Raw genomic sequence first — 25,415 nt, forward strand, 5'->3', positions numbered from 1 at the left:
CTTGCGCCAGAGAGCGTTTTCACTGTCACCGATGCTTTTGCGCAAAAGCACATCTCTTGCGCAAAAGCACATGCCAGTGTAGACGCTCTCTTGTGCAAATACTCTAATGCAAAAACTCTTGTGTTAAAAGTATTTGCGCAAAATCTTGCCAATGTAGATGTAGTCTAGTTGTGTGCAGGCTGACAAGTATTTTATCTCCAATTCTTTTGATTGTTTGACCTTTGTTCACTTGTGTATGATTTAGTGCTTGCTGTTCTGTATTATTATAACCATATGTAGCTACTCTAAAATGGGAAGATTTACCTGACTGAAAATCTCCTGGTTGTCCTTGTATTTGTAATATAGTATTTGTGTGGGCAACGTTAATTAAGAGGAGCAGATGATTCACTAGCTAATAGTCACATTTTGTTGTAAATATTGTGATGGCTCAAGATTTTCCACATGCAAAGCTATAATAGGTAACTTGCTATAGTATCTATCCAAGAATACATGTACATCAATGATGGGATATTAATACAACTTGCTAGCACCTCACTTTTGCTGCCAATGGCTGAAGTTACAAGTCCATATTCTTTAATCAATGATGACTTCTGGCTGTTTGTCAGATTTCTACCTACCTCATCCTAAAATGGGTGATCTCAAGCACTAGTGAAAAGGAATGAAGAATAGGTCCTCTCTATATAGAGTGCCTGGTCACAGAGAAGTACTCTGCTGAACAGAGTAAAGTGTATAAATGCAATGGGGGAGGAAGAAGTTAGAAAGGGCACCTTGGCTCACACACTGGGGATGCAACCAAGGATGTCCAAAGATAAAAGCAAGAGCTTCTATAGCTTAAGCTAAAGACACAGAGGGCTCGTCTAGACTATGCTGAAGTTCTGAAAGAGGATATGCAAATTCCACAGGAATCTGCAAATTCCACAGGCATTTGCATATCTTCTTCTGATCTGTTTTGGAAAAGCCACGTAAACCTCATTTTTTGAGGAAGAGGGGCTTTTTGAAAAAAGGGGTGGGGTGGGGTTTTGCCCAAAAAACCACGTCCCAATTACTTTCACTTTCAAAATCTCTGCTTTCGAAAGTGAGATAGGAAGTTCCTTTTCGGAACTTCAGCGTAGTCTAGACATAGCCTAAGCTCCCAAGTTGGAAACTATAAAAAGTCCTCCCTTCGATCAGAGAGAGGGACCAATAGCATACACTCTGCATTGTATTACACAGATGTAATATTCAGAGAGTCTGTATAGAAGTGACCTTTCTACTTACAGTATTTCTCCCTGAATTGTCACATATACTGAGGACATTTTGTTCATTCCTTTTCTGCTGGTGCTTGAAGTCATCTACCTTAGAATGAGGGAGGTATCAATCTGACAACCAGCCAGAAGTCATGGATTAAAATTATGTTGCCTTTTATGTTTAGCCATTGAGAGCAAAAGTGAGCTACTAGCAAGCTGTAATAATTGTCGCAACCAATAAATTAAAATATGTAATTTGACCTCCTATACAGCAAACCATAGATTTCCAATGGGGTTGCAGCTCAAAATGGTTGCATATGCATTTCCACAGTAATCAACTTATGAGCCACCTATACATGTGGCAGTTTAAATAGTTCATGTGCATGATGTTCCAAATGATCTTGCAGTTTTAGTATGCCTGTAAGTAGAGTGTAAATTTCAAAATACCCTCACTTCTTGCACATAAATAAATGCTTACTATAAGAGACTGGCTTCTATAACCTGTTCTTTGATCATTAGAACCATAATATTCTTTCAAATAAACCAAGACTAGATGGTAATATCAATTTAGACTGAAAATTACCTTGCTTTTCTTTGTTGGATAAGACATGCAAATTTCATTGTCAAGTGATTTAGATAATAAGCACTTCAGTTTTATAAACTCAGATACTCCAGTGATGATGCATTCAAAATATCTGGACAGATGGCTGTCTGTCAATATTTTCTTAATTGTTATTACTTGTTATTTTTATTATGATACCACCCAGGAGCACAGTTCATCTGTGTTCATCGCTTTAGAAACACACATTAAAGGCAGCCTTTTTTCTGAGGAGGTTATGCACAGATGCATATTTATATGCACAGATATTCTGAGTCATTTGATATTGAGTCATGTGATTACTTTATTGAATTTGGAAATATAAATAAACTAATGATAGATATCCAAAATTGCTGCTGGTCATCTACCTAGTCATTATCAATTGATAGTTTGCTGTAGGAGTCATAAAGTTGTGGGTCTTGAAGAAAGATTTGGAGGAAAGGGCAGTGATTTTAGTAACTAGTTCAGAAAAGTATGTTGTGCATAAGGAACAGCATAGAAGAAAGTGTGAAGATGCTCATGGAAGAGTAGTTAAATAGGGGATCAAATCTGATGGAGTTGGTAAATGGTACTGGTGTCTAAGATTCAGAAGATACAGAAGGAAGTGGTAAGGAGCTGTTGTGAAAGTTAGCCTTAAACGTAAATTTTGTATTTAATTCAATGGGAGGACTAACACAAGGTGACATTGTTATACAAAAGGCTAGAAGGATGGCCTCAATGTTAGAGTTTTGAATGGTACTGATAAGGAGTAAGGTAAAAGGGCGAGATGTAAGGATGGTTGAGAAAAGGAGTTGCAGTACTGAAGATCAGGGATGATAAAGGCCCTATCTGAGATTTCAAATGGCATAGACAGAGTGTAAAGGTCAGATCTTTGACATACTGTAAAGTAAGCAGAAGCAAGATTGTAATACAGCCAGGTTGTGCTGGGGTCTAGAGAGCAAGTAGAGTAAAAGATAGCACTGATTGAGGACAGTCGCATGGAGGATGTTTAGTCACAGATACTTATTATGCAGCTGGAAAACCAAAGCTTACACCCTACATAAGGGAAAGAATTTCAGAGACAATAACTTATCAAATTTTTAGATATATGCCAAGCAAAAGTATATTTTAAAGCCAGGGAGTTATTTAGAGTGATTATCTGAAGTGATTTGATTTTGAGTTCTGTGGAACAGCTGCTTTGGTCCCAGTGTTTTAAAACTACATAGTCTCTCTTTGCATTCTTTTTTCATGTGTGCTGGCAACAGGACTGGAGAAGGAGGCAAATCTCTAACCTATTGGCATAGAGACTAAATCAACTTGCAGCTTCAGGACTCCTCACCTTCACAGCATGTAATAAAACTGTTCCCAAATGCACTTTCATTTTGAACTCCTCTCTTTAAAAAATGAATATCAGTGTTGCAGAGCATAGAGGAATGAACCCCATTTTTAAAAACGGCTGTAAAATAATGTACTGACAAGTATGTGGGGTGGGAACTGAAGGAAAGTAATTCCACATGGTACTACATTTTTAATTTTCCAACTTTGCACAGTGTTTGGGGTGAGGGATTGTGTGTTTTTCTAAAGGTATGTTGACTGGTAACTAGCGCTAATATAAATTCACATAATCTTATTAGAGGGGTAGAATCAGAACCTATGTGGGATGAAAGGCTACAAGCGTATCTATGAACCTGGAGAGAAGTCTTCCTTCTTAATTCAGACAGTGGGGGTTGTGATAAGCTCTCTTCGCTTTGAAAGTCACCCTGGGCATATTTTACAAAACAAGTCAGCTCATAAATCAGAAGACCTAGTTGCAAAATTAGAGTTGTTTATTCAGTAGACAGATTAGTTATAAAAACCTAGGAAACATATATAAGTTTGAAAAAGGGCTCCAAAGTTTTATGTTTTGCAATTTTATGTGGTATCTGACAGCTTCTGTTTCCGATGGCAATCACATCTTTCTTTATATTCAGTTCATAATTCTGATTGAAACACCTGGTATAACATCTTTGCTGTGATTGTTTATTTGTCCTATATATAAAGAAAATATTTATTTTTGTTTCTCTGTATCTTAGGTTTGACGTCGATACAACAGAACTACACAGTTGGATGACCCGCTCAGAAGCTGTGCTGCAGAGTCCCGAGTTTGCAATATATAGAAAAGAAGGCAACCTGTCAGACCTCACAGAAAGAGTCAATGTAGGAAAATATACTTTCATGTCTGTTTATCACTTTTATATTAACTTTTTAAAGTCCACATCTAAAAAAGTTGAACCCCAAATTGGCAAACACTGACTGTCCATACATAGCCAAATTTTCAGAATTGCTCATCAATTTTGTGCATCACAGATTTTGACTAGCGGTTTGATATGTATTGTGGTGTTGATCCATATATCCAAGTTCACATATTTTTAACTTGTATAGCAGATTAATACAAGTCTAAATGAAAGCACAATCAAGCATAACATGTATACACCATATTATGTATACATCCATGCTATTACTCTTTAAATTTCAGTATTTTTATGTTAATATCGTATATTAAAAGGGGGGTGGAAGCAAGGAAGAATCAGTATTCGTCATAGTAACAGTAAAAATATGAAATATTAAAAATCATAATGTTCAGTTAAATTTGACCAAGTCTGGCCACGATAGCATGGAATTCTTTAATCTTTTATAACCTCGGTGATGATTTTTTAGTGTGTAAGCCATAGCACTGTATGTGTTTTCCATACACCCCGAATTTAGTCTGTTAAACATTAAAATAATTGAAAACTTGAAAAGAACATAATTTTTGCAACTATTTTCTAAAATCATCTGCTTTATTCTGAGTAAGAGAAGAAGAAATCCATGTCTAGCTAGCTATTACACTCAAAGTCCATGATATTTTACAAATGTGTTTGGTTATAATAAAGAGATATAAATTCTCTCTTAGTATACTGCAAATGCAACAAGAGTACCAACACTAAATCATTTCTGCTATATATTTGTCTTCCTGTCTATCTCTCCATCTTAAATCAGCTTTGATAACATGAAGAAACATTGAATTTCAGTCTTCTGGAAATATATATTTAAAAAGTTTCCTGTAATCTCACTTATCTTGCAGTGGTGTGTGTTTAATCAATAGTCTCCTTAGCAATACTGGGGGGAGAGGGAGCACTGAGTTGTCTATGGTAAACTGAATGCAGCTTTCTTATGTCACCTGCTCATCTATGTGTTTGTGAAAGACCATTTTGCTGAGGTAATATTAATAATTTCATAGTAAATTATTTTACTCTGGCCTTTTTGTTATCTTCTCCTTGAAATGTGCACATATTAAAAAGCAGAATTGGTGTGATACTGGCAGAATATGAGGATGCAGGCATCTCAATACTATTGTGATGGGGACCATTTAATTCATAAAAAGAGAAAAATTTCTGAGTGCTTTACCCATTATATATTTTTTTTAATGAAGCTTCCTTTTCTTATCTTCCACTTATTCCTGCAGCAATGGAACAAATATAACTGTCCCCAGTATTAGTTTCCATTTTGAGGAGAATAACCACTTCAAAGTTGGCAAATTAGCTCTTGCCGTGACCTTTGCAATGAATCTGAACTCTTACACAGTCAGATGTCCTGAGCCAATAAGAAGTTCCCCTTCATAATTTCAGTTTTATAATACTTCAGAATATCCTGAATGGATTCAGGAGTCATGGTTCACTGCCCTCCTTCTTTCCCTTCTTTGCTCCCAAGGAGGCGGTGATCTGTGTCCCTGCAAGAGAGAGATGGAGGTAGGTGAACCATAGATGTTCTTCTGCTCCCAACTGGGGTTCTCAGCTGCATTTGTTCTAGCCTCTCGTGGGGCTCTTATACTGGCTTTTCTTTTGTTGATGGTGAGGCAGAGTATTGAGGGTGGGAGACCAGTAGCAGCACTATATTTTAAGAGCTCTTTGCCAAGATACATGATGACCTGGGAGTGTGTTGGATTAAATTCCTGCATGGTCCTTCTCTCCATTTTGGTAATACTGGAAGTTGAGTTCAAGTGTTTGGAGTGATGACTAGATGATGAAATCTGTAATGGACACTGGTGAGCTGCTGGCAGAAGTGAAGTGAGGGAACTTTTTTAAATAGCCAGATTTGAAAACTCGCCTGTACTTGATTTTCTTTTAAGACACAAACTCTCTCTCCTTGGAAATGGAAGCAGAGGTGAGAAGTGGCAGCCAGCACCTTAAATTAACAGGAGCTTTCACAACTTCTGGCTGCCAGTTCTCACTTTTATTTCTGTAAAACATGAAATAATAAGATGATGGGATTTGGGCTGCCTGCTGAAATCTGCATCTGAAGAGTAAAAAAAAAATCATCTGTTGGTTATGACTATTTAATTACAAGTGTTAAAGAAAAAAAACCCCAAACATTATAGAAATGATTATTCAAAAAGACTATCTGTATACATATATTACACTGTTACATGCACACACACATGTAAATATATATATAAACATTGTGGCAAGGTCAATCCCATTCCTAGGCTCTATGCCCCTGTTCAACCCACAATCTCACTGACAGTTTAGGTACTGTAGCACAGCCCCCTCTTGCCCTTTCTGCAGTTTGGATATCTGTCCCTTGGCTAGAAGGGCTTTGGGGTAGGTACCCCCTGGCCTGCTTGAGTTAGCAGTCCTCCCCAGACACCAGCTGAAACTCTCAGGCTACTTAGGGAAAGGTATCCAAACACTTCCTATTGGATCCTGTCACCTTCCCCGCTGTCTCTGGCAACGATGACATCTTTTTATTAACTTCTCCGATTCTCTCCTTATCTGTTATAGTTTCTCTCCACCTCACTCCAATCTGCTCTTCCACTGCTTCCCTGACCCCCAGCAGGAAAAGCTTTTTAAAAGCCCTGTGGCAGCCTGAAGTGAGATCAGGTGTTCCTGATTTAGAGCAGCCCAGTCTCAGATGCTCCCACTCCACCCATGATAACTCTGGGTCAGCTGCTCCTGGCTGCCCTGAAGTAATCCCCTCCTAAGTAGCTGGGGCTGTTTCTGTTTTTTAGAGATGCCTCTCTCCCCTTCAAATCTAGCTCTCTGGCATGATCCTGTCACAACATGCATACACATGTGCATAGGTACATACATACTAGGTTTATTCACACACGTAGGAAAAGAGAGAGCTTATGGACCTGATCTAAAGTTCACTGAAGTTAATGATGTTGTTTTTTTTATTTTGGCCTTAAGTGGTACTTTGTCAGAAATACATGGCTATATAGTATGAAGATTTCATTATGGGATGACCCTATACATAATGCAGGTAATCTAACATGAATACCAATAAAACCTTTTACTGCATACCACATCTTTATGAATTTCATCTGTGGTATCTACATCACAGAAAACAATTTTAGCAATGTTTTCTAGTGTTCCTTGTATCCCTTCAGCCATAATGACAAATTCCCTTGTTACGATGAATCCAAATGCTCAGGTAGAGAAAATAATTAAAATTAACTAGACAGAAAACTTCATTAAGAAGTCACCAAGAAGCCAAGCTTGAAAATATATCAGTAATTTAATAGTAAAAAATATTTACAGTGATGTAGTTAGTTAAGAAAATAACATGTATAAGCCTGAAAAACTAGAATTAATTTTAAACTTACCAAAACTCCAAACTTTAGGAACTATATGAGAGTTCACGATGCACATTACACAAACCACTTACATTTGCCCCTTTAGCAATGTCAAGATCTTAAATTCTCTTTCATTCCTCTTATAGCTATCTTTTATAGCTATTTTACAGATGTGCTATGTTTGGATCACAACCTCTTTAAAGGAAGTTGAACGCTGCTGATTCCTCGAAACCAGGCATTGGACAGCAGCAATTTAAAATTGGTTTAGTGTTTTCATTGTAGACATGGTAATATGATAATAGTTACCAAATAAAATCATATGATTGAATAGTAGTTGCCTAGTTTTCCAGAATTGGGCCCGTATCATGGAGTGAGGAATGACTCCCTACATTACAATTGATTAACCAAATCAAGGATTTTTAATTTTTGTGACTGGTGCCTGCCATATCACTATATAATTAAACGTTTTAAATGTTGGTTACTCTAAGATGAAACTGTTATATATGAATAAAATACGGTAGTTGAACTTTTACCAGATTTTCATGAAGAGGCAGGGCATGAACTGTTGTCTCATTGTGTGGGGATAATAAGCATAGGAGTGAAGTATTCTACTGCTGACTAGAAAATAGATACACCTGATTACTACTATTATCACAGAGCTTTTTAAAAGCCAACAAAGTACTTATAAAATAACCGTACATAAAGAGGACAGAAGCTTCAGGGGATAGCCGGGTTAGTCTGTTACAGGAAAAGAAACAAATGGTCTGGTAGCACTTTATAGACTAACAAAACATGTATGAGCTTTCATCATACCACCATGAGCTTTCATCATACCATCTACATATTTTGTTAGTCTATAAAATGCTACCAGACCATTTGTTGGGGTTTTTTTTTATAAAGAGGACAGTTAAGTAAAGTTGACTGGAAAATCAGAATTTCTTTTGCAAAACCCTCATTTGAATTTTTTCATTGGAAATTCCAGTTTTTTTTCAGCAGAAAAAGTGTGGAGCAGTTGTGTTATGGCCACTTCCCAATACTTAGTTACCATTTCCCCAACTTTTTAAAGTGGCACAAGCTGGGAAACAGGAATGAAAAGTAGGAAGGTGAGGAAAAAACACATTTCACTTTTAAATGTAACATGGTCACATTTGAGTTGTAACACACTACTTAAATATACAAGCAGTGCTGTTTCTCTCAAAGTCACACTTTCAAATGTTCTATTACTGTTTGCCAACTGGCAGAAATTGGAAAACAATAATAATGCATATGAAAATAGATTTTTCCACACTTTCTGACTTGTATTACAGCTTTTATTAATTAAGGCATATTCAGAAAATGAGGGAAAATGTGCATTTAAAAACTCTTTAAAATAAGGATGTTTTCCCACAAATACTTTGCTTCGTAATTTTTTAAATATTTCCAGGTATATTAAAAGATAAAAAATTGATTGATATATTTTGTGTAAAATATTGATTTTATTAAATAAAATACAATTTTCCAGAAACTTTTCATCAGAAAATGTTTGAGTAATGCTGCTGTTAAGATTCTGATGTATAGCACTCAAGGGTTGGAAATGCCAAAAATTAAGGTTTTCTGCACAACCTTAACTTCACACACTTGGGTAGCGAATGAGCCCTGGCTCCAGAAGAGAACTGACTCATTCACTATAAAAGGTGAGAAATGCATATTAAACAAAGCAGGGTTGAAGAGATAAATGAGAGGTGTTGACAGGACCGTTGCTTCATTCAGTGCAGAGATGGGTGATGCACCATTTATAAGACATGGGGAAATAAGTTGTGAGGCTAACCATAAATATTTAAAAAGTTATTTCATTCACTTTGTACTGTTGAGCCTGAAGAATTAATAATGTTGAGATCTGTAGAAAAATGTGGTCTCTGTTTAAACGGTGTCTCAATGATGCAGAATTTGTTTTGGATAGGCATTTTCAGACATTTGAATATGACCTAAAGATTATATTTCTGATTTTGTTCTGTGGATACACACGCACATAGGAGTGAACGTGTGTGTGAGAGAGAGATACACATCCCATTAATTAATTAATTTAATTAATTAAAGTGGTACTTCAGTTCATCATGCAATTTAGATGAAATAATCAATCCTGCACTCCTTATGCCAGCATTAATGGGATTTATCTTTACCATCATCTTGGTCCACTTTTAAAAAAAAAGTGAATTAATAAAAATATAAATCAACCAAGAGGATGATAATTACTATTTGTTCAGATTGTATTAGCACCTATGGATTTTTTTGCCCACTTGTGCTAAGCACTGTACATGCATCTAAGGAAACTAAAGTTCTAGAAGCTTGTAATCTAAGAATAAGTTAGATAACTGTTGGATACAGGAGAGAGCTGGTGGGAGCACATGATAAAAGTGGGATTATACTAATCTACATCGATAAGCAGGGATAAAAGTTTTCTCCTTCTGCCCCCAGAGTAACTAACTTAGGACCTCAGAAAGTGAAAGTTGTCCTGGGCCAATGACATGTTTTTTCATATATGTAAATATGGCAGAAATATGAAAGGTCTGTTATCTTCTGGAAACAAGACCTTTTTACCTTATGAAAGGCGAATTTCTGAACCTTCCTCTGGGCCTCGCAGTATGTCTGTCTTATCTGTGGAAGGGTTTAGGATCACAGATTTAAATGTATTGTCATTTTTATACTAGAAAAATCAGTATTCTACAGTATATAAATATATACATTTTTATATAAATGTACCTATATGAAAAGTTTTTATTACTTCTTCTGAGCACTCTACAGTTAGATTAATGGTAACAACATCACCTAGCTTTATAGGCAGAGTGAGGAAAAAACATAAAATAAAAAAAATCCCACATACATTTTAAAATCTCTCTAAAGTGCATTTCTACAATAGTTTTTCTATAATGTATATGACATATATCTATAAAGTACATGACAGTGTGATATAAAGATTTTATTTGTACTTGTTAGGAATAACTCACAAGTCATGAGTGAGTAATATAGTCATTTTAAACCCATTCTTATAAAATATGGATACCACAATACACTATCAAGCATTAGTTATAATATGCTTACCAAACCCAAAGTATTCCCCAGCTTAATTCCTCACTAAACATCAATTGTCATCTCTTTTTTTTCAGATGCGTTACTTTCACAAAATTGGTATAAATATACTCTATAAAATTTGGTATATTGTTACAGGGGATGTTTTATTAAAATGGATGACTAAAGGTATTTATAATAATAGATGACAGCATAAAACATACAGTAAGGTAGCAGTAGGCCTCTGGTATGTGTGAATAGGACTGTGGGAGGCGGTGGAATGTGATTCTCAAGTCCCAGGCTTAATATAAAATGTGCACCAATAGACTCGTTTTATTACATTAGCATCACTGAGGACTTTTGCAGGACAATACTTGAGTAAAAGTTCAAGTTAACTCAGCAGTGAAGTCATACCTTAAGTATACCTCAATACGGATTAGGATGCCTACCTTTAGCTGGAAAAGATTGAAAATGTTGGCTAACACATAGTAAGCAAATAAGTCAAAGCCACACGAGATTAATCCTGCAGCACTCTGAGCAATGCTGTTAATAGCCTATGCGCCCTCTGGGCATGTTGAAATCTGTGGGAACTGAGGTCACGCACCACCGTAAAGGATCAAGTCTCATATTTCTCTTTATGAAATGCCTATTAAATATATTTTTTTTCATTCTCAGAACCTGGACTTTGAACAATTTGAATTTTCTATATAAATACCCATACTATATTTATGTATTTGACTTTTCTTTCCTAACTTTACGTGCCCAGAAGCATATCCAAGTTTGTTACATTTGTTCTGTTTGCTCTGTGTCCAAATAAGGTTAGGAGGGCAATTCAACAAGGTAAAAACATTTCATGACAGCAGAGGTTGTAGAGATTCATTATTTGGTGGCTTCAAAATCTCTGTTTAAATTTTCTCCTTTTCTGTCATGCTACAGGCCATCGAGCGAGAAAAGCCTGAGAAGTACAGGAAACTGCAAGACACCAGCAGATCAGCTGAGGCCTTGGTGGAACAGATGGTGAATGGTAATGACATGGGGATTAAATTAGATGATGATTTTAGGGATGGAATAAATACACAAGAAATATGTTAGCAAATCACTTTAAGAATGGTATTACAGTAAGTTAATTTTGCTTTATATTTTTGTCACACTATCTAGAATGACTTATTACTGAGAGAGCCAGTCTCACAGTAGACTGAAAACAGAGCAGTCACCCCAAACTGACTATGTTCTGCAATTAGATTTCACTAAAACAGTAGCAAATGTGCACTCCTGGATTACTATCCCTATATGACTATGGAGTCACACTCCCCCTAAATTTTTCAGCCCTTCTTTACCATACAGAGAAAAAGAAATTTTTAATGAAATGCTATTAAAAGAAAAAAAACCTCAGTATAGGTTACTCCTGATCTCAAATGGTCAGTTACCTCAGGTCAGCAGATACTCTGGCTCTCATACCAAAATCGATGCTGAAAGACCATTTCTGTAGCAAACAAACTAAAGATATATTAGCTAAGAAAAATAAATGAGCTATTGAAAGGTGAAAGCAAGTAAAATACATTAACAGGTGAGTCAAAGTTTATAAATGCAATATGATACCAAGGATATGGTGATGGGATCTCTATCCATTTTTTCAGTATTTCACCTTGTTAAAATCCAAAACAGCTCAGATATACAAGGTTGTCCTTTAATCCAATCTTTTGCCTGGAAATCAATCTGGCAAATACCTTGATCACATCAGGTACTTTTCCTCTGTTGACTAAACAGGGAGTGGGTTGTGGATTTTGCATCGTTGAACACCATGAACCATGCTTTGAAGTTAGCATGCTTCTTTTTTTACAGTTCCAAGGCTCCAATTCTGTTTCATGGGCAGTCCAATTACAGATGCATATATAATGCATTTTGTTGCAGGAATCCAAAGAATCTTTCATTCACGTTCATGAAGTTTAAACGTCAAGTAATATACCTTTGATCTAGGATTATCTAATTACAAGAATACTAATGGAACTATATGTGATGTGACAGCAGACAACAGAATGCAGATAGGCGAAAACAATACAATCAGCATCTCCTTTTGAACTAACAAGTGAATTGGTTTTAACAAGATATAACCTTTTAGCATTGCTTTAGTATTCAGATATGAGTGAATTGCCCGATTGCTCTAGCCTGATCGGGCAATCTGTTAGCATCACAATTTTCTTCTTCTTATTTAATCTTAGGGCTCTTAATTGGAAAGGGGTGCATACAAAAACATAACCTTTCTACAATGAAAGGAAACATAGCAAACTACAATGTTCACAGTAGTTTACTACGTGTTAATAGTATGTTCTGAATAGAAACAAAAGGTTTTAATCTTATTTTCTGACTTTATTAAACTTTTGAAGAGACTGTTGCTCATTTGAAATTATTTCAGAGAGCAGGTGTTTCAATATAATCAAAATTCTTTTGACCATTTTGAAAATTAATTCTATTATCAATTTACATGGCTTTGCACTATTTTATATTGCCGCAGAGTAAACAGACTTCCAAATTATATTTTGGAAGAGATTTCTGGTATGTAAAAATTCAAATGTAATTAATTTACTATTCATTTACAATTTCAATTTAAAAAGACATTTATCTTACTTTTTATAACAGGAAATTTGTCAAGTTTCCTATTAATACATCAGTGAAGTCTAAAAATTATGAGCTTCTAGATTTTTTTTCTAGCAAAAGAAAAGTTTTATATTGTAAAACATGACATGTACACTGAAGATAAATTGCAGTGCTTTGTTTTATGTTAGTTTACCTACTTTTGAGTGCCACTTGATTAGACAAGGTCAGAAACTGTCATCTTTATTACAGTACATTAAATAATTCCCACCCCTATAATAAAATATACAAATTATTTTGCTAGTAACTAAAGGGAGATTCTACTATGCTGACTCACCTTAATTTGTGCATTGCCCCACTGATGTAGCAGCATTATTTGTTAGGGCAGACTGGACCTAAGTGGGTTGAATATTATGTTCGTTTTGCAATATCATTTTTACACAAGCCAAGTGTAAACAGCCTCTTCCTTAGCATATCCTCCAGTATTGCTGTTTAGCATGCTTTATTTTCTTTATTATATAGTCATTGCACACAGTAAATTAGGCATTAGAAAACAATAATAACAAAAACGTTTTCTTAACTGTGGTTCTGAAGAATACGGGCAAGGAGAAAGTGTCCTGGAGGAAGCTGTTGGACAACTTCTTACAGACAAACTCACAGGGCTTGATTATTAGAAGGTCTGAACATCCACAGCTGCCAGTACTTTCGGATCTTCAGTTCTTCTGAAATTTTGGGCCTACACAGTAAAGTTGCAATACAACTGCCCCTAAATAAATTTTCAGTTAGTTAAGGAATCACTGACCAGAGAGTGGAGATGGAAATTGAGTGGGCTGTTGTTTGCAGTTGATGGGTTTTTTAATTGTTGTGATAAAGAACCAAGAACTTAGCTTCACAAGTGAATAAAACGCTAAGCTGCCATGCTAACCAAATGTGATTGAGTCTAGGTCAGAGGAGAGGCCTCTGGACGAGTGGGGGTGCAGGTTCCATGCTCCTGGAAGAGACAGAATCTTAGGCTGAAGGGGCAAGGCTGGGGCAGCCTGCCCTGAGCTCTGCTTAGACTGCACCGCTCCCCTACTGCTCCCCCCTCCCTTACCCCATTCTTCAGGAATGCCCAAAGTATGTCACATGGGGCTCTGGCAGTGATTTAAAGGGCCTGGGGCTCTGGCTGCTGCCACTGCTTCAGTATCAACAGCAATGGCCAGAAGCCCAGGCACTTTTGAATTTCTGGGCCCGGGGGGGGACCCGTCCCATCCCATCCCATCCCGTTTAGCTCCCTAACCCTCATCAGCAGGCCTGGCCTTGGTGATTGTGGAATTACCCCAACTTCAGTTTGTAGGCACAGTGTCTCAAGTAAATGGCCCTCTCTTACCAAGGGTACCTAGTGATTGTCATATATTTCAAAGATAGATTGTAATGGCCTCATTATAAACACATAGGATCAACACAGAAAAAAGACTGAGAGGTAGAATCTCACAAGACTTCTACCTTATTTGGCACTGAGTCCTTATCATGATCTTTTGCATGGTTGGTCATGTACACAATATAGCAGATTTTCCTTTTTTTTCCTTTTGTTTTAATGGGTTTTTCAAAAATAATGTGCTTGGCCTAGAAGAATATTTTCCCTGGATTGTGCAAGGCTTATATGGCAGTATTTGCTATTTGCACATTGAGCCTATTGAGTCAGGAGCCATGTAGGGTACATAAGAAAATATTTTTTAAAAACCCACAACTCTTCCATCTAATTTGCCTCACAGCTGGTGGGAACAGGACTGCCCTTCACTGCTCCAGTGACAATTGCAACTGTATTTTTTGGTGTCTACTTTTGGCCTCAGTTGGAGAACCAGTAGTTTCGGGAACTGGTATTATGACACCACTGCTTCTTTGTTCCAAAGCCCACATGTCATCAACACCTAGAGACAGAGAGATAATCACTGCCATCTGAAATTGCTCTTATAACTCCTGGTTCTGTTCCCATCTAGCATCTCAAATCGGTACATGCATGCTGCTAGCATTATGATACAGTAAGTGGTTGTGAGGACATAGTGAGAAGAAGAGGTCCAAACTCACTTCTTTATTTAGGTAGTTTTGGAGGAAAGGCACTTGTCTCTATTGCTTAAAGTAGCAGCAAGAGGTGTATATAATTGTTGGGAGTGGCTCTTTAAAGATAGACGAGGCTTCCAAGTCTGTGGAAAAGAACATGTCTTCCCATTAGGAGTTTGCTATTGAGCTAGCTAGCTATTGAGTATAACTGATCATGGTCTTCTCAATTTTCCTGAGCTCATACCATGCATCCTAACAGTCTATTAGCAAGATTATATGGCTACACACTGTCAAGACCAATAGTGTAGCCATTTTTGTAAGAAGGAAGTCTCCCGTCTGGGCAATTTTAGATGAGAAAGTGTCTTTCTGGCAAGGGAAACAATCTTCATATCTGCTCAGTCTAATACTTATGGAGTTTTCACACACGCCACAGCTGCAAAGACAATTCCAAAATGATTAGAGTACAAAGTAATGAAAATGTATAATTATTACCGCGTGGCTAAAGTGCAATGTCTGCTCACAATACCTTGCCTTCTGGATCCTAAGATTGTGTTTGCCTTTTTCTCACCTCCATCACATTGATGGCTCATTGTACTGGTTGGTCACAATGAGTGACTCCCAGGTCTTTCTCCTACTCTACCACTTCCAGTAGATAAGTCCCCACCTTAAAGCAAAAATTCTTGTTGCTAGTCCCTAAATGCATGGCCCTGCACCTTGCACTATTAAATGTTATCCCATTTCTGCTATTCTGCTTTACAAGATCAGCCAGATTTTCATGTATGATATTCCTGTCCTCCTTAGTATTGGCAATGCTTCCCAACTTTGTGTCATCTGCAAATTATTTTAGTACCTGTGAGTCAGGAGGGGATTCTGATGAAGTTCCAAAGGGCCCCGGGTTTTATCAGAGTAGGTGATCAGAACTCTGCAGAGAGAGTGCCATGTTTAGATTCCTTCCTCCTTCCCCATTTGGTATATCATCACACAATGACAGGATGTTGGTATTAGAGAACACACTTTTTATTTGATGCAGATATTTAGATGGGCCTGTTGGAATGAGGGAGATATAGCTGGTTGACTGGAAGGAAGAGAGAAGTTTAATTTGTTCAACTTTTAGAACACAGGTGGACAGTAATATGGTGGCAGTTCATCAGGATTAGACCCTGGCAGACATCCACCACTATATTTACCTCCACTGCCACAGGGGCATGATGGACACACATCTTGTGAGAGATGGAGAATAATGTCTAGAGTAAAAGGCACTCTTGTCATCACTACTATCTAGTAAAATGTGATTCTCTCCCAACTGATGCTGCAGTCAGGAAAATGCCTACGGTGGGAGTGGTTGTTGTTTTTCTGGCTGTGAGTGCCTCCACAGTGGGATGAATCCTGCCAAAATAGCAATTCAGAAATTCATAGGGCTCCTGGAAGAACGTCTCTCACATTTCTGCTGCTGCTCCTGGCCATTGCTGGAACAATCTCCACTACTCATAGTCAGGGGGTGGGGCTAATTTGGCTACGACAAATCAGGAAAGAGATCTTGGAGTAATTGTGGACAGTTCTCTGAAAACTTCCACACAGTGTACAGCGGCGGTCAAAGAGGCAAATAGAATGTTAGGAATTATTAAGAAAGGGATAGAAAATAAGACACAGAATATCTTACTGCCTCTGTATAAAACTATGGTACGAACACATCTTGAGTACTGTGTACAGATGTGGTCTCCTCACCTCAAAAAAGATATTTTGGCCTTGGAAAGGGTTCAGAAAAGGGCAACTAAAATGATTAGGGGTTGGAACTTGTCCCATATGAGGCGAGGCTAAAGTGACTGGGACTTTTCAGTTTGGAAAAGAGGAAACTGAGGGGGGTTATAATAGAGGTATATAAAATCATGAGTGGTGTGGAAAGGGTGAATAAAGAAAAGTTATTCATTAGTTCCCATAATAGAAGAACTAGAGGACACCAAATGAAATTAATGGGTAGGAGGTTTAAAACTAATAAAAGAAAGTTGTTCTTCACAGAGTGTATAGTCAACCTTTGGAACTCCTTGCCAGAGCTGGCTGTGAAGGCTAGGACTATAACAGTGTTTAAAGAGAAGCTAGATAAATTCATGGAGGTTAGGTCCATATAAGGCTGTTAGCCAGGGAGTAGGAATGGTATCCATGGCCTCTGTTTGTCAGATGCTGGAGATGGATGGCATGAGACAAATCGCTTGATCATTGTCTTCGGTCCACCCCCTCTGGTGCTGGCCACTATAGGCAGACAGGCTACTGGGCTAGATGGACGTTTGGTCTGACCCTGTTCGGCCATTCTTATGTACTCTTAGGTGCTGGCTGTACCTCACAGAACGTCTTGTTCTACTTCTCCTTGGTCAGATGTCAGCAAGGGCCTTCTAGTCTCTCTTAACCCCTCCATTCACTCCTCCTCCCTGCCAGTAGCAGCTCGAGGAGAGCTGCCGGCAACTGGCACCCTAGGCAGAATGCACAATCGGCACCCCCACCTCCATAGCTCTCAATGGCGTGACGTCATCACTGGGCACCGCATTTAACGCAGCGCCCTAGGCAACTGCCAAAATTGCCTACATCTACAGGCCGCCCCTGCTCCCTGCCACACACAAAAAAGCAACATATTGTGAGGGTCAGGTCTGGGCACTGCTGAGGGCATCCACTCAGAGCAAACTGCTCAAAACCAGGGCTGCTTACAGCCCTAGACTGGAGACCTTACCCAAACAGGTCACAAACTAGTCACACAGAGCACTTCATCTGCCAATCCAGCCATCAGGAAGCCTCACAAGCAAAACCCATCAGACACCCCAGTTCTCCCTGTGCCACAATCAGCCCCGGGCCTTACAAACAGGTGAGGGGTTATAGAACCCAATCTCACCTACCTCGAATGGATTCTCCCAGTCCCAAAGAACCAGCCACAAATTCCTTGTCAATTTACACTTTAGATCTTACCCACAAGATCATGCTGGGCCAATCTACAATCTAATATTGGCAGCTGAAGCACTCTGTGTGACTGGTTTGTGACCTGTTTGAGAAAGGTCTCCAGTCTAGGGCTGTAAACAGCCCTGATTTTGAGCAATTTGCCCCGAATGGATGCCCTCAGCAGTGTCCGGACCCAGCCCTGTCCGTCACAATGTGTTGCTTTTTATTAATAAAAGAATGAAAAGGTTGAGAATCAGGTTGTTAAGGAGAATACATTACATGCACCAATCACCAAATTCTTGATGAAGGCTCTCAGCAGAGATGTTACAGACTGGTATCTTAAAAGTCTCTGGTGTACATCCTATGTCAGGATGGGTTAATGATCCTTCCCGGCTCTCTGTTCCTCACAAGGCTGCATCTAGAATCAGTAGCAGAATTGAAGACAAGATGGAGTCCGCCCCATGGCACTTTATATCCATTTCTGGTACCTTCCAAGCTGGAGTGGGTCACATGGACAAATGATGAATCCCTGTGTCCCATGCCAGCAGCCATTAGATACTGACTAGTTTGCAGGTTTTCCAGATGAATTCCTCAGGTGTGTATGGGCCTCCTTGAGAGCCATTGTCCTTGGGGCCCTGCTAATTAGCATAGTCATTGACTGAACAATTGTTCTTTACAACAGGCAATCTAGGCCCATTGCTCTGTTTCAGGCAGAGAACATTTACAGTACAAGCCCAGAGCCCATATTCATAACTCCACATACAGACATCATACAAGTACATGAGTAGCACATATAGAATCAGTAGAATATAAGCTTTCATTTGACACCTCACATGGCTCACTTTGTGTAGATTTTGGGGCAAACACTCTCCTGTGGGCGCAACAGTGATTTCGCTACTCCCCTTAAAATCCAATAATGTGACACATATGCATTCACTTACTTTATAATGTTCTTAACTTAAAAGTCTGCTGGCAAACTGAAAGAAGGAAGCAGGGTGTGAGAGGGTGCGGTCACAGACCACCCCTCGGTAGTGCCTCCCGGGGTGCTGACACAGCCTCTGCCACTTGCCTTCCTTCTCTCTGAGGCTCCTCACCACCCAGTCCTGCTGGGCCAGCTCCGCTTGTCTTCCCCAGCCAAGGTCCTGAGCTGAGGTCCCTGCTCCCACTGAGAAGCAGTACAGACACTGAACCTCTTCAGGTACAAAGGAGAATGCAGTTTAGGTCCCAGCCTCCTGAGATAGCACTCCCCAGATGGGATCAAACCCCAAAGAATTAAGCAAGCCACCTTTCACAATGAAAGGGGGAATGTGCACGCTGGTTGCCCTTCCAAGTAATAATTGTTTACACTGGGTCTGATAGAAAGTAAAAATGATTTTATTAAGTGAAGCAGTCATATTTAAGTAGTAATAAGTGAGAACAGGTAGAGCAAAGGTTACAAATCAAAAGAAACAAAAACACTTGGCTAATTCTACACTGAAACCTCAGTACAAACTCTTCAAACTCACCCTAAAACCTCTTTTCCAGTTGCCACTGCAAATCAGAGCTGTTTCCCCCACCCTGGGGTCTTCGGCTCCTTCCTTTAGGTACAGCCCAGCCAAAAGACCCAGACCTCTGCTTTCCTATTCTTTTTGTTGAAAAATTGAGGCCACTCCCTACCAACCACTGCTCAGACTGAAGGACAAAAGAGATAGTTTAACAGTTGAGGGTTACAGCCTCCATGTCTCTTATTCACACATTTGAAACCCACAAAGTATTCCCCACTCCATGTATCTAATTTTACATGCAAAAATGATACATACAGCAAAGAAAGATAAACAGAACCAGCAGATCATGACATGAAGATTGATGAGTTACATGAAATATGTTTGAGTTATGTATATTCATGTCCATAAGTCCATTTCATAAAGCATGGCAGGGGTCTGTCACCCCCAGGCCATGGGGGTTTGTGAGTGGACTGTTGATTGTTACAGCGATTTAGGATAAAAACACCTACTAAAACACAAAGAATACTCAGTGAATTTCTAATGTTGAGTGTTAAAATGATTGTGAAATTAATAGACAATGTTGCAACACTTGAAGTGGTACCATGATCAGGAGGAAGTTTATTAGTATGTCCCATTGAAGTTGCCATTCCAAATATTCTTTTATGAGTCATGGGCTCTGAAAATCAACGGCAATATTATATTATCCTAACTTGAATCAAAGTCTAATGATAAATAAACTTGACAAGGTAGACTTAATTTTAAATGACAGTCCCAAAGTAGTTGCATATAAGGCGCAATATAATTAAGAATATTCTAACACAATTTGTTATGCACAGTACACAAGATAATAAAATTAATGGATGCACTTCAGGTAATGATCTATGTCCTCTGGGTGCAATATATTTATTCACTGAGTATATCAGGGCTGTTTAGAATATAAAATGTGAAAAGATTATGATTCATTATCCCTGAAATTTTAGCATATTAGCACTGAATGGGTTTTGCATTGCTCATTGTACACGGTTGTCAATTTTTTTTATATGTAACTCCCAGAAAATAATAAGCGACAGGAAAATTGATCTGAACAGTATGGATGAAAAGATTTTAAACATTTGTAGACTGCAATGAAATAACACTATTCACTGAATCATAGAATCATAGACTGGAATGGACCTCAAAAGGTCATCTAGTTCAATCCCTGGCGCTTGTGACAGGACTAAACATTATCTAGGCCATCTCTGACAGGTGATTGTCTAACCTGCTCTTAAAAATCTCCCCGATGGAGATTCCACAACCTTCCTAAGCAATTTATTCCAGTGCTTAACCACCCTAAGAAGAAGTTTTTCCCAATGTCCAACCCAAACCTCCCTTGCTACAATTTAAGCTCATTGCTTCATGTCCTATCATCAGTGGTTAAGGAGAACAATTTTTCTCTCTCCTGCTTGTAACAACCTTTTATGTACTTGAGCATTGTTCTGTCCTCTCTCTTTGCTTCTCCAGACTAAACAAACTCAGTTTTAATAGTCTTTCCTCATAGGTCATGGTTTTTTAAATTTTTAATAATTTTTGTTGGTTTTTTTTTTTGATGGACTTTCTCCTTTTTTCCCCACATCTTTTCTGAAATATGGCACCCAGAACACTGTGCTTCACATGTGTCCTAATCAGTGCAAATTAGAGTAGAAGAATACTTAGTGTCTTGGTTATAGCACTCCAGCTAACACATGCCAGAATGATATTACTTTTTTTGGCAACAGTTCATTCATATTTAGATTGTGATCTACTTTAAAGAGGACCCAGAATGGTTCCATCTGAGACCCTAATGAATAGGCCCTTCCTCCTTGATTGTGAACCATTGATAACTGCGGAAAAACAATGAAAACAAGAAAACAAATGTCAAATTCTTAACTCTCACTATTTTAGTTTAACACCGTGATCTAAATCTAAAAATGTATCAACTATACATTTAAATAATATTTTATCTTACTAAATGAAGATATGACCATCTCTGATTGTATTTTAGCTGAAAACTGTCTTTATTATAGGGATGTTAAATAGTTAACTGGAAGGATTGGGGAAAAAACTGTCATTGAATCAGATAGTTCAAGGCCCCAAATTCATAGTAATTAGAAGACAACTTTAACAGTAAGCATTTTAAAATGACCTTTTTTCTTATCCCAAATGAAATCATAGACAGTGTCTACCGAGTTTAGGGTCAGTTAAGCAGGATGTATCTGGGATCTTGTACCTCTTTTTTGGTTCTCAGGCATTTAATCAATGTATTGGTACTCGGAATTCATGCCCAAATCTACAGGCAAGACAGAACCAATTGCTGAAACAAACCATTTGGTTCAGTGTAGTATAGCAACATGTGTACCTGCTATTGTGTTGTTAGTGCACTTGTTTCTACTACTGGTGAGTCTATTCTTACTCCGTGTGCAGGATCATGCTACCGCTTTGTACTTAGTCATATCCTAATTAAATATTAACATATGCTTAATGCAACTGTATACCCCAATCCACTAATGCCAAAAATGTCAGATCAAAAATACTAATGCAGTTTGCTACTTGGTTCCAGAAGTATATTCAATGCCTTCCCTCCCTCACATGCCTCACAGGAAACATGTATCAGAGGTACTGTTTTTCTTGCTATCCTCAAGCTCCCTCAGACCTTTCTTTTCTCCCTGACCCAAACAAAAAATCAGTGTGCTCCCTCTCCCAAACATCAGCCTTTTTTGTTTGTGAGTACAATTGTGGCCACCTCTGAACTGGAGTGCTGGCCAAGCCATGAAGAGCAGCAGCATGGCAGCTTCTTCCACCCGTGACTCCTGGCTTTCTTTTCTAAATCATGCAACATTTGCTTAGGCAGGAGAGAGCATAGTAGGAGTAGAAAATGACATGTCCTGGGGCACTGCTGTTCCAGCCACTTTCAGGTGTTGGACAACCACTTTTCAAGAGGCATACGACACAGCAGCCCACAGTTGGTTATACCACAGAGTATACCTGAAGGCCAGAGAGATGTGCAAAGAAACTGAGCAGCATGGCAGAGCATCCAGCCCAAAATATTGTTGAGTATGAAAGTTCAAGTCCTTGGAAATTTTAACAAGATTTGTAAAGTGTTTTTGTATATTCCTAAGAATAAACAGAGATCTTTTTAGAATGGAAGATCTCTGTGAATTTTTAGTAAGTTGCATTGCAGTAGTAGAGCCCCCACTTGTGGGTTAGGACCTCACTGTGCTATGAATGAGGTTATATCTTTGCCATCAGATACCTGAATTGCTTTGTAATTATAACAAGAGAATGGGGGGAGGAGGGAAGAAGAGGCAGAATGAGGCATTGTTATAATCTATTTCTCTTCAAAATAAAAAGATTGACCTACTCCACATGTACCAAAGCCCACACAGGCTTGAAGGAACAAGCTATTGATTTTGAGACAGTTATGCTGATGTTTAGCTGTGAGGCTTCTGTCTTATTGAACCTCTGTGTTAGTAAAGATTAGGGGGAAATGGTATTTTAGGATTTTGATGAACTGGAGGGTTTGTTTTTCTGCAGTTTTGACCCATAGGGATAATGGTGAGGTTATTAAAGGTGCCCAGCTCCTTGGTACTATGACTGATGAACTCTGAATTCATTATCTGCAGTATCGCTATAAGTATAATTGCAAATCATGCCAGGAAGAAGTAGTATGAATGTTCATATTAGCACTTTGCTCCATCTGATATCTTTATAGTTTCTGACATCATAGCCTCCTGATATATGAAGCAAATATCAGCTACTCAAATTAATGATACTACTCTGATTAGTTTTGAATGTATGTCTAAATTCCAGATTTCAGAATAATTATAAATTATGCTAGGGAAAACCCCTTTGCCTTACTTTTGATACCTATATTGTTCACTGTGAAACCCCAAGTCTTCTGTTATATCTTTACAGCTCTAAATAACTTTATTGCAAGTGCTAAATTACTGGTAAATTTTTGCTTACTATGCCTTGTTTCAGTAATGGTGACTGTTGAATTTATGTGAGGTATGCAATACAAATGCTAAAGGTGGAATTTTTAAAAACACTAAATTACTCAGAAGCCTAAATCCCATTGGATTTTTGCTCCTAAACCATTTGGAGATTTTGATAAGCCGCCCCTAAGTACTGAAATGTAATTTCAATCCATATAAAGTTTTCAATAATTTAAGTTTTAGGCATTTTATTATTTCTCAGAGTAGTTCAGTTATTTCCTTCTAGCTCCTCTTTCCCTTTTATTCCTAGTATGGGCAATCATCTATTATGATTCATTCCCATAGTAACAGCAATATCTTTCCAACAATTTACAATAGGTTGTAAATGCTCTCTCCAATAATATGACATGCATACATTTATATAAAGAAAATGAGCTGTTAAATTCTTTCCCGGCTTCTTTTATTTTGGACTTAAAGATAAATAAGCACTGAACTTTTCCCCCTCCTTTCTTTCTAGAGGGCCTTAATGCTGACAACATCAAACAAGCCTCAGAGCAGTTGAACAGTCGCTGGATTGAGTTCTGTCAGTTGCTAAGTGAGAGACTGGCATGGCTGGAGTACCAAAATAACATCATTGCCTTCTACTCCCAGCTGCAGCAACTGGAGCAGACAGCAATTACTGCTGAAAACTGGCTGAAAGCACAACCTACACCAGCAGCAGATCCTGCTACAGTAAAAATACAGTTAGAAAAATGCAAGGTTAGCAGTTACTTTCCATCCCTTTCATTATTGTACTTGATGTGTATTTCTTCTACATTTTGACAGATGATCGCTGTGAGTTTTTCATTATGAGGTTGAAAAATAGTCTTTATAGGTTTCAAAACTGAGTGTTGTCAATGCATGGTCCCTGAAGTGTAACGATGATGAGCGTAAAAGGGCAGGGGACACAATGCAGTGTATAGATGTTAAAATTATAAATTTAGTTCTTATCAGCAAATAACTAATGCTTGTTTTTTCTACTGTAGTTTTAATATATGTTGGATTGTTATAGACATATGATCAGAATGTTATGCAGCATCTTAAGATCATAGTTAGAAATAATTTAATTTACACATTTATGTTTGGGCAATAAAAATAAGTGCCTGTTAAGACTTGAAAAAGCTGCTCCTCAAAGTAACTGACTTCCTTGGTAATCGAACGTACTATACTTTGCTAGTTTGTCCTCTGATGTAACCCTTCTGGGATTTGGACTTTTAATACAAGTTTAACACACCTTAATTAGTTCTTAGATAAGCAGAGCACTTACAAACTAAGTGCTTTGCTGAAAAAGGGACTTGCAGTAGAATATTCTGCATAATTATGGCAAATCCTGCTACAGTAGTAACAATCTGAAGGTAATCTTTTCACAGATGGCTTCATGACATCAATTTAAAAAAATTTAAAGCATTCAGATGTGTGTACAAGGAATTACATAGAGCCTTCTTCTACTCCTGCTGTGTCAAGCAGGGTGTCAGTTTTGCTACCTTCTGCCCTGTCTGCCATTAGGCATCCTGAAGTTCCCAAGAGTAATTGAGACTGACTCAAGAAGAGTTCCAAGGCAATATTTCCAGCATGTGTAGGGTATTACCAAGAAGCTTGCCCTTTTTTCTGGTCCTGAACAAGTCTATAGTGGGGGTGGTAGAATCATGTCCTGGGCATTACCTTTTCCTGGTTGGCCTCTTTGTGACAAGTGGCACAATAGGGGTCCTAGAAGGGAGCATAAAACATAGGCTTATTTGAAGTTCTGAATAGCCTTTGTGCACAGGAACAAGTGTAGAGAGCTCCTTACGTATCCTGTTCACCAATCTTTTTTTTTAATTTGCTTACAGTGGGCTTTCTTCTGCACTTGTTAGACCAAATTAAGGCTGGTGTCACTTTATTGAAATCAGTGCAGTGGAGAATCAGGCTGCATTTATTTATAGATTTATTTATAACTGTGACTCACTC

General features: G+C 38.2%; 1 protein-coding gene across 11 annotated transcripts in view; it reads left to right on the plus strand.

The window, feature by feature from the left end:
* Positions 1 to 25,415, plus strand: part of DMD (dystrophin) — a 2,108,520-nt gene that overhangs the window by 835,690 nt on the left and 1,247,415 nt on the right. For all 11 annotated transcript variants that reach the window (XM_075916549.1, XM_075916586.1, XM_075916651.1 and 8 more), the window contains 3 exons: positions 3,876 to 3,999; positions 11,378 to 11,465; positions 23,947 to 24,188. In XM_075916549.1, the coding sequence (XP_075772664.1) occupies positions 3,876 to 3,999; positions 11,378 to 11,465; positions 23,947 to 24,188 (454 nt within the window). The remainder of the gene's footprint in view (positions 1 to 3,875; positions 4,000 to 11,377; positions 11,466 to 23,946; positions 24,189 to 25,415) is intronic.

Source organism: Pelodiscus sinensis, chromosome 1, assembly GCF_049634645.1.
Source record: "Pelodiscus sinensis isolate JC-2024 chromosome 1, ASM4963464v1, whole genome shotgun sequence".
Taxonomy (NCBI): Eukaryota; Metazoa; Chordata; order Testudines; family Trionychidae; genus Pelodiscus; species Pelodiscus sinensis.